This window comes from Berghia stephanieae, chromosome 10, assembly GCF_034508935.2.
Source record: "Berghia stephanieae isolate SIO BIC M18660-M18661 chromosome 10, UCSD_Bste_1.3, whole genome shotgun sequence".
NCBI lineage: Eukaryota > Metazoa > Mollusca > Gastropoda > Nudibranchia > Aeolidiidae > Berghia > Berghia stephanieae.
Genome location: NC_088369.1, coordinates 37,818,049 through 37,828,791, shown reverse-complemented (window position 1 = coordinate 37,828,791; position 10,743 = coordinate 37,818,049). Strand labels below are relative to the sequence as shown.

At 33.5% G+C, this 10,743-nt stretch overlaps 1 protein-coding gene across 2 annotated transcripts in view; it reads left to right on the top strand.

The window, feature by feature from the left end:
* The window catches only part of LOC144981078 (uncharacterized), a 21,602-nt gene extending 15,367 nt beyond the window's left edge, over positions 1-6,235 (top strand). Inside the window, exons 3-6 of one of the 2 annotated variants that reach the window (XM_078929196.1) lie at positions 765-908; positions 2,764-2,873; positions 3,936-4,103; positions 4,931-6,235. In XM_078929196.1, the coding sequence (XP_078785322.1) occupies positions 765-908; positions 2,764-2,873; positions 3,936-4,103; positions 4,931-5,102 (594 nt within the window). In that variant the 3' untranslated portion in view covers positions 5,103-6,235. The remainder of the gene's footprint in view (positions 1-764; positions 909-2,763; positions 2,874-3,935; positions 4,104-4,930) is intronic. The other variant, XM_078929197.1, reaches the window with a different exon arrangement.
* The last annotated feature ends 4,508 nt before the right edge of the window (positions 6,236-10,743 follow it).

The window sequence follows — 10,743 nt, the reverse complement described above, 5'->3', positions numbered from 1 at the left end:
GTTAGATATTGTGGAAAGTACTTTCTGATAGAAATAGCATTCTATCCAAAGGGTAGCAAGCAATTGCTTTTGTCTGTTTCACATTATATAAACTGGGATAAACTATGGCTCCATGGGCCTAAACGCTGTGGAGGTCTACTATAATGGGGTAACATTTGAAAACACATAGCGCGGATCTGCCTACTTGTAATTTTAAAAAATATATAGTTTTCAGAGGGAAAAAAATATAGTAGTCACCATAATAAACTTTACATTAATAATTTACCCTTAGCAGTTGTAATTATGACTTCAAAATCCTGAATAGATGCTTTCTGGTACCCAGCTTTTTTTATTTTTAACACATTGTGTTTAATAAAACATGCCTTTTTAATTCTGTAGATGACGCCAAATAATTTGAATTTTTATGAATTTTTCATGGTAGTTGGCAGGTGTGATAGTGACATATTATATATTTGGCATGTCTGGAGGTTCACACTATGACACACTATTAGGGGGCAGCACGGCTCAGTGGTACGATCTTTGCTTCGTACCCGAAAGGTACCGTGTTCGATCACCCGCCACTGTGCTGTGTGGCCTTGAGCAAGTCACCTTGCCCTAGTTCAATTTGCGGCACTGCACTGCGGTTGACGCCTGGGTTATTCCAGTCTTCCCCTTGGAATAGACCTTCAAGACAAATTTCCCCTATGGGATGAATAAAGGGAATTTCATTTTTATTTTATATATTTTTTTATAATAAGAACGTTTTGAACATGTATCATTGACAGGTGAAAGGCGGCGAGGCCCAGGAGTACAAAGAGAGGGAACAGGGCAGTACCAAGCTTTTGTTAGATCACTATAGCACGGATCCCTTGCCAGCGAGCACAATGGAAAATCCTCCACCACCCAGGCTTGGCCATGGAGCAGGAGAGGTAATTGAGCTTCTTTTTCTTTCTAAAATCGAGCTTTTATATCGCGCGATATCCACTAAACGTGCTCAAAGCGCTTTGCAAAGGGTCCCTGACCAACAGCAACACTTTACATGTAGGACGGGACATGACACCTGTTTGGCGATATTACAATTTATTCGGACAGAGACAATGCTGTTAGCAGTCAGGTACTCATTTTACACCTGAGAACAGTGAGAGAATGTGAGTAAAGGGCCTTTTCCAAGGACTCAACTATGCGCTGAGCGAGGCTCGAACCCAGTGTCATACCACTAGACCACGTAGCTGCATGTAATCAGGTAATCAATTATAAAAATGAGTTGTCTCTCAGAGTGATATAGTAACCCATCGCCTTATTAAAATTGTATTATTTCGGAGTATATCTGTATATCTGGTCTTGTAGTATGACACTCGCCTTTGGAACGGATGGTCAAGGGTTCGAGTCTCGCTCTTGAGCGGCACGTAGTTGAGTTCTTGACTCAGGTGTAAAATGAGTACCTGATCTTTAACAGTGTAGTTTCTGTCTGAAAAAAAAAATTTGTAACAATATCACCTTGTAACAGTCATCTTGTCTCGTCCTATATGTTAAGTGTTGCTTTTGGCTTGGGACCCCTTGCAAAGGGCTTTGAAAACATTTAGTTGATTTTGTGCTATAATAAATACTCAAGTCTTAAAATTCAATTTTCAGCTCAACTTATGAAATTCGTGTTGAAACGAAATGCCTTCTTTGAGGAGAATGAGTTTTGTTTCTTAATATTCAAAATCCTTAAATTTCCTCATCCTGGTCATTTTTACTTCAATCTCAATTTTCCATCATCTAGACCCATAAAGATTCCATTTCCATTCTCACCCTATGCACTCACTCAGTCATATTATTATGATCAGAACAATATGGAGCAAAATTAACATAAATAAGCATATAAGCATAAAATCACACCACACACGCGAAAAGCGCCTTGTTCAAAGAGCAACATTTGTTAAAGCTATAGATAGTATGCAGATGACGTCACTCAGGTCTTTGTTATTGTTTTTGCCATCCGCGTTTGTGAGTTGTTCTCACTAAACTGTATTAACCAGACTATAAAAGTTCATGGTTACACAGAGTTTGTGTGTTGCTCCGTTATACTTCCGGATGGCAATGTTGTGAACTCCTTGGCCAAGCGCATTCTATCTATAGGGTTAAAGTTTTGGAAGCATTGTCATCCACCTTGTCACTAACCATTTTCAACATGACTTGACTCTTGTTACAGAGCAAGACATGATAGAAAAAAAACATTTTTTAATTTTGATTTAAAGTGGAATCCTGGTAATGCCAACACAGCTAGACCAGAAAGATTGGTTGCCTTTAACTCACTCAACCCTAACACCGACTATATTCATAGTATATCTCGGGTTACTTTTACCCCATGCCTATTTATTACATTTTTCTGAGACAATTTATAGGCGTAGTATCAAAGCTAATATTCTTAATTTTTACATGTTAATTGTAGTTGAATAAAAATACATGCACATGCTCATTTTTAGTACATTTTTTCCAATTTTGAAAAGTAGCAAAAGTCTCTAGGATTGAGTGAGTTAAGCTACCATTATCAATGGAACGTACTCAGATAAAGAACAGAAAATTGGGGTCCAACAATGCAGGAATTGACTTTAAGAGTGTTGAGTTTATGCAGATTCCACTGTATATAATGGATTGAAAGCTTGTATCTCTTAAAGTTGTTACAAACATTTTTACCAGAGAAAGGACAGGTCTCATGAGTATTGCTTTTCACAGCTTGTGGAATAGCATTTACTTAGGTGTTTTATTCAATTTCATTTTCTATCTCCCTCTCCCCATCAGATTGCGGAGAAGCACAAGGGAGAACAGATGGGACCTCTCATGAGGCTGGAGGGCAAAAAGACCCCCAGGTCCCCTAAACAGGGGCCCTTACACCAAACTTCCAAGGGAGCGTGAGTAATTTCTACCTTTCGTACGTTAAAGATTAAGCTGCAGAGAGGCTTGTCTCTTTATTATCCCAAAGTCGTTCACATTAGTTAGGGCAGCTGCTCTTCAATGTAAACTGATACAAGTTTAATCCCTGTTGGGTCACTTTCTATTTTTTTGTTTTTTTGTTTTTGTTAAAGTTTCAGTTAAACTCCCTTTACAATCCAGTTTAACTCTTTCAGCGCTGAGGCTATATTCGCAGTTCCGTCACAAAATGGCTGACACCTGATTGAGGCAGCATGAAAATGACAAGCTAAGACAAAACGGCATTCGAATTCGGCGCAAAATCTCAATTAGAATACCCCCTAGGGCGAATTGAATGTTCTGATGAAAAAAATGATACCATTGGTTGAATTTATAGTACTTTTGTAGAAAGTAGGATTGGATTACATTATTGTTTTGGCCTGTCAAGACCTTCCGCACTGTGCGGCCATTGGCCAGTAGAACAGATTCTGCTCTGACCGCACAGTGCGGCCAATGGCGCTGAAAGAGTTAAAAAAAATAAAAAAAGGCAGCATCTCTGTTAGTAATAGGGCATTGTGAACAAAAGCCATTATAGGGCATTGTGAACAAAAGCCATTATAGGGCATTGTGAACAAAAGCCATTATAGGGCATTGTGAACAAAAGCCATTATAGGGCATTGTGAACAAAAGCCATTATAGGGCATTGTGAACAAAAGCCATTGTCCACACCATGGTTAGATCTAAGGATGAAAGGCTTAGCACTAAGTTACTGGTTTACGAGCTTGTTTGTTTCTTTCTTTTATTTTTGTTGGGTTTTTTGTTTTTTTATCATTTATATTGGGGTGGGGAGGGGGAGAGGGGGAAGAGAATCGAAGAGTATCACTGCTAAATTGGAAGTTGTGTCTCTGGTAGATCTAGTAGAATAAATGAAGGCATCGTGAATGGAATAGAACTTTTTCCTCTGCATGTTAGTCAAAAAAATCTAAAGGCAATCCTCCAATTCCTAACACCTATTTTTAGACATCTGACCCATTTTTTTCGGTTTGTCTTCTTCTCTCTCAAAGAGGTTGGGATGAAAATCCACCTCAAGTCCGCAGCAGACCAGAGGGAGAGAGTATTGCCCAGAAGAACAGCGCTGACTCCATGGGTGACATCCTAGTCCAAAATAATGTGCCTCCTCCACAGAGGAAAGAAGGAAAAGTCCTCAAACATCTTCAGCAGTCAGACATGTCGTTAGTATTATTTATTTGATTACTCTTTAATGTCACATGAGAAACACATGCTGACACAAAAGTGTAATTAGGGATTTCAGCAGCTTCATATTTATTTTTTTTTATTTAAAAAAAAAAAAATTTGAAGAGGGGGAGGGGGGTTCGTTTTGATTTGTTTCTTTTTATTATTTTTTTGAGATTTAGAATTCTAAGTTACAGTTTATGATAGAAATAGATTGATAGAAAGTTTTTAAAAAATATTTTAAACGTAGATTTGACCAAATTATGTTTCATTTATTTCTATCCTTTGTCACAATGAAAGAAGTTGACATCATTCAGATCTTTGTTATTGTTTTTGACCACAAGAGATGTGATTATCTCTCACTAAACTGCTAAACGACCAATAACGAAGTGCAGAACGCATGCATTTAGATTAGTGTTTGAAATGATTGTCCTTAAGAAAACACACTATTACACACCAGCTATTATTTTGTATGAATGTTTTGTGGTTTTTTATCTGTTTTCATTTTGATTGCTTCTGTATTTGATCGCCAGAGCCAAAATATGTAGTGACATTAATTTTTTAATTTTTTTTTGTGCTGAACCCACTGAAATGATCTTCTATCCTAGCTTTTGTTTTTTGTTTTTGTTTTTGTTTTTTTGGGAGGGGTGGCGGAGGAGGGTTGGGTTTTTTTTGTTTTGTTTGGTTGTTTTTTGTGTGTTTTTTTTTATTTATTGTGTGTTTCTTTTATTTTGCTGACAAAGGGATTGTGCTCAAAACGTTTGTTGAATTGCATTTGAGTATCCAGCTTATTTTTAAAAATTTGCCTTTTTTTTTTTTTATTCAGGACTCGTGTCCCACCTCACAAAGTCAGAGGTGATGGAGTGCAAAACTTTGAAAAGGCCAACAATCGTGAGGAAATGACAGCCATTATGAGTGGCAGTCCTGCAATGAGTGACGTCAGGCCTAGGAGTGGGAAGAAGGTCATGCCGCACTTGCAGAAATCAGAGCTGTGGTAGTTTGAAATCCACCTTCAACCCAAGTCAAGAATTCATTTGTTGTACATTGATAAAATATTTGGGCTTTTTTTTTTTTACATCTTAGCCAAAAAAAAAGATTTTTAAAGATATTGATGACTTAAGGTGACCCTTGACCCTCAAATTGTCAAAATTTCTTAAACTTGCGACTTCAAAGACATTTCGGGTTTCACAATATTTTGACAACATGAAGGAAATTTGACAATATGAAGGAATCTCACAATTTGATGGAAATCTCAGACTTAAGTCATCAATATTTGGATTTGAACATTTGAAATGAACAAAAAAAAAAAGATGTTTTGTCACTTTACAACAGAAGTGTAATCACGATAATGTGGAGAGGTAATGTCAGAGATATTTCAAAAAAATGACCATAGATATTGGGGGAAAATATTATAAATCATTTGAAATGGTTGAGGTTGGTTGGCAACTCTGTGTAAAGCTATATATGTGTCATTGTTTAGAATAAGAAAAAAATTCAAGACAAGTAGAGTTGATTCGCAGGAATGTGCACAGACTCTAAGAGAAAAGTTATCTTGAATTTGAAGTAAACATTTTTTTTTTGTTTATTGAATAACTATCTAACAGTAATATTTGTATGTACAGCGGTTTCCATGAGAGGGCCCGGTTGTGCCGAAACAGAGCTCTGTAATTTTCAGAAAAATCCTAAATAAGAAAAATTGTTCCCACCAAGGATATTTTTTTTTTTTTTTTTTTTTCTGGGTCCAATGGTATCAATACATACCAGTTTTGTCTTGGTCATGCCGGGTTCCGAGATGAAATATTGCAAGCTGTGAGGCAGTGCAATTTATTTGCCAAGAAAAAAATATACTGTCAGCTGTCATGAATAAAACACTGGCAAATGTTTATATAAATCCAATTATCAGATTTTTACAATTTTTTTAGAAATGTTTTCTAATTATTATTTTTTTACAAGTATTAGTCATGTACAGATGTTTCATGTTATTTTAAATATAAAGATACTATGGTTGTTTTTTTTTTGTTTTGTTTTTTTTAAAAATCTTTTCCGTGTGTTGTGTTGGAGTAAAATATCAAAAGAATGGTTTAATGATTGTCTTGAAAATTTTAATCCTTTTTCATACCTTTTCCCTACCGTACATATGACGCAAGACTTTCTTACCATGACTGTGACTTCATTCTGCCCCCGCATATCAATTTTCTCATTCTAAATGTTTAGTAGATGTGCAAGCTTGTTTTTTTTTTTTTTCATAATCTTGTTGCCATCTATATTTTATTATTTAATATACGATAAAAAAATATTATGTGTGACCATCATGTCCATCTCGTATTTTGTCAAAATGAAACAAATGAAGAAAATTGCTTTTATAGCCAAAGTGAACGGTATTAGGAAATTTAAGGTTTTGGAAGTTTGTGAGACAGAATTTTTCTCTCTTTTCATTGAAAGTATTAAATTTGAGCCAAATTCAAAAAGTTAAGCTTAAAATTAAATTTTATGCAACTGTATCACCCTGGTGTAGTACCATTTTTAGAGGATTGGTCATATATAAGACTTTGTTCCCATGTTTGAAAAAATACAATGATTCCAGTTGTTTTGTTTCCATGGAGTAAACATTTAAGAATGAGAATATATTTTCTCATTTTTAATGCACTAATCAAAACAATAAGACTTGAAAACATATAATTTTTGCGTTTTTATTCAATAATCATATATTATATATTATGTCAAACATTTAGTAGATGTGTTAGTTGTTTTAATTTTTAAAATAAATTTACATGAATTTATCATAGGCTTGTCAGAAAATGATAATAAATATTGTCATGAAAGTTCCTGAATAATATATATATGTCTCAATGGTCAGTAGATGTGCTTATAAGTTTTCATTCTTCCACCGTATCCATTTGTATCTATATTATTAAGCGCAATGATACGAGTCTAATGTCAGGTTTGTTCTCTTGCATTTTAGGAATACAATGATTCCAGTTCTCTTATGGGGTTTCTGACCTCCCATAGTGGGCAGGAAGGTCGCTTACTGTGTCTTCTATACCAGTATACCTGCTTTCTGTCTTTGTATTAGAATGAGATTACTTGGTTTTGTCCTAGCGCTGGCTGGAGTCCTTGGCTGGGAGGGAAACAGTCAAATGTATTGTTATTGTTTTGTAAATCGTCTTTTTGTTATGTTTGTTTTTTTAACGTATAATGTAAGCACTTGAGTATGTTCCTCTTGGTGGGATCCTATGCTAGTGCATGGATGAGACTTTTAGGTGATCTCAAACTAAGTAAATTGATAGTGTACTCTTGAAATCTACATCTGTTCCCTATTTGTACAATTCCCCCTTGTCTTACTTTTTCTTTAGTGCTCTGATTGTAACTCTGGAATTTTTTTGACTATCCCATTTTCTTCCTTTTTACTGTTGCCGATATGACCTAAATGTGTTGCAAGCGCCATAAAACTCTCAAAAACAAACATACACACACATGATTCCAGTCCTACTGTACCCAAGAGTTAGTTTGGGTTTTTTTCTGCCACTCAATCGGTTAATCAGAATTGATCACAGGATTATATAGCTCTGTATTGTCTATGATATTGTATGTTCCTAAATGCATTTTATTGAGAAATTTCAGTCATATAGTGACAGCCTATCTTTTTTTACTGTTATTATTATTATTATTATTATTATTATTATTATTATTATTATTATTATCATTATTATCATTATTATTATTATTATTATTATTATTATTATTAACATCATTATCATCATCATCATCATCAATATTTTTTTATATAGTTTTATCAACTGCGCAGTCGATATTCAAAAAGAATCTGAACCACAAATTTTTTTGAAGATCTCATTTTTTCCTGTCACGCCGCCATGTTTTGAACTTTTTAGTTTTTAAGTTTTTATTATTTATGACATTTTTATCAAGAGGAATAGATCTGAATATTAGTGAGTATCCATGTATGGCCTATTTTATTATTTTTTAGAATTATTTACTTTCCCCACTTTTATCGAATATTTTTATATGTGGCTGAGTCTGTCAAATGTGTTGGATTTGTTTCAAGCAAAATGATATCAAGATTGAAAACGTTTTGGTGTGATTTTATCTATACATGCTGGTTTTGAAATTTATATTTTTTTCAATCGGGTAGGTAGACTTCTTTCCCATTGAAAAAATTTCTTTTTTTTTTAACAAGTGAGTGTTGAGTCTTTGATTGTTGTTTTTTTTTTTTTGTTTTTTTTTTTTCTCATTTATTTAATACAAAATTTTATCTTTTGGTTTTGGCCAAAAAAAAAAAAAAAAAGAAAATAATTTTTAAACAAAAATTAATACTTAGATGTCTTCAATTTTAAAGCAGTATTGTTATGTTCACTTTTGCAAACTATTGTCTCACCCTTTGAGCTTTAATTGTTATGGTTATATTGTGATGATGTTTAGATATCTTTCATCCTATTATAATATAGTGAATTTTTTTATTTACAATGCCTGAGATTTAAATCGTCTTCCATGAGGAATTTCATCATTACCAGCTTATGTGATAAAATGGATTTTTATTTAATCTCATTTCATTCAAGCTTGATATGAAAGTTTATTTTTGGAAAGGAGTTTGCTCTTTTATGATTTTTTTGTTGTTGTTATGAGCAAAATACAATAGTGTTAACCTGGGTGGGGATCCTGACCCTCTCCCATAGCGGGCAGGGAGGTACATACTGTGTCTTCTATCCCCTTATATCTGTTTTCCAACATGCTTTCTGTCTTTGTCTCGGAATGAGATTACTTGGTTTTGTCCTGGCACTGGCCGGAATCCTAGCTGGGAGGGAAACAGTCAAATGCATAGTTATTGTTTTGGAGGTGATATTTTTTTCCTTGTAAATCATCTCTCTGTTATGTATTATTATATTTGTTATTTTTAATGTATAATGTAAGCATTTGAGTGTATTCCTCTTTGTTGGATTTTGTGCTTGTGTCCGGATGAGACTTATAGGTGATCTCAAACTAAGTACATTGGTGGTATGCTCTTGGAATCTACATCTGATCCCTATTTGTTCTCAGTTCCCCTTTGTCTTACTTTCTCTTGGCTGCTTTAATTGTAATTCTAGAACTTTTTACTATCCCATTTTCTTCCTTTTTACTGGTGCTGATATGACCTAAATGTGTTGCAAGCGCCGTAAAACCCTTAAAAACATAAACAATAGTGTTAACGTTGAACAAGAGTTATTGATTTGTCTTTCTTTTTTTTTTTTATTAATTTAAATTCTACATTCTATAAAGTCTGTCTTGCCGTATTTATAAAATCTCATTTAGGCTGACTTTTTAAATATATATTTTATATATATGATATATATGTAGAAGGTTAGCGCTAATTGCATGTTTTAGTAAAACTTTTAGCTAAATTAAAATTTTTAGTAGACTGTAAACTACAGTGTGGTAATATGATGCCTACAAGTATTACATCAATTTGATATAATGATCGGGAATTGTAATATTGAATGTCTATAATATAAATGACTTTAGTGTTGTCGGAAATCTTTCTAAATGTACATGTTCTCCCTCCTCCGCTTACTTTGAGTATTGTCAGAAATCTTTCTAAATGTACATGTTCTCCCTCATCCACTTATTTCTGTGTATTATATAAATAGTACACAGTTTGTCTCTTCTACATATATATATATGTTCTTATTATATTCTTTTTATACAACTGTTGAGTGTTTTTTCTACTGTCATTTGCTTCTGAATATGCAGTCCCGCCAATGGAAAAATGTATAGCTTAAAAAAAACAAACCTTATTTTGATGGCTCGTGACTGTGCTTTGTTGATAGGGTTATCAAACTGTTCTATTTATTGTCTGCTCTATCCCTTTACGTATCTTGCTCTCTTCCATATATTTGTTGTCTAAGAATTGGACTATTTTATCATACCAATGCCATAACTCATATCTGTGTTAGAGGATCGGCAATTATATGTTTTATGATTGTTTCAGCCTTGTGCACAGATAAGTGATTTATTATTGTTCATTGTCCTTAGTATTTTATGAAATACAGTCCCATTTTCTTTTTCTTTTTTTTTTTTTTGATTTTACTCATTAGTTAAAAACAGATACAGTATTGAAGTACATCATGTATGTATTATAGAATTTATATCATTTTTCACTTTTTCATGATTAATTTTTATTATTCCGCAATGTTTAGCGACGACAATTTCTTTTGTTTCTTGATGGGGATCTTGCACTAACTTTTTTTGTTTTGTTGCAAGGCATTGATAACTCCTTCAAATATTTTGAGTACTTTAACCTTGTAAAATTGAACCGACGTAAAACCAAAAAAATATAACGATAATGATAATCATAATAAATAGATATATCATACGTTTATTTATGTATCTAATGTTAATTTTTATAATCCTCACCTAATGCAGGCATACTTTCATTTTTATATAAAGACAGGCTTTTCATTTACATCTATGATTATTTTTCATACTTTTTAAAAATAGAGATATAATCAAATTTCTTGGAAAGGTTGTGATGTATACTGACTGATATTACAGATTTTTTGCATTAGTTTGTGTGCCTTTTTCACTCTCGTCAAGCAGCTCTTAGGTTTTATTCTATAAATTAACATTTCATGTGAAGTCAGCTTCAGG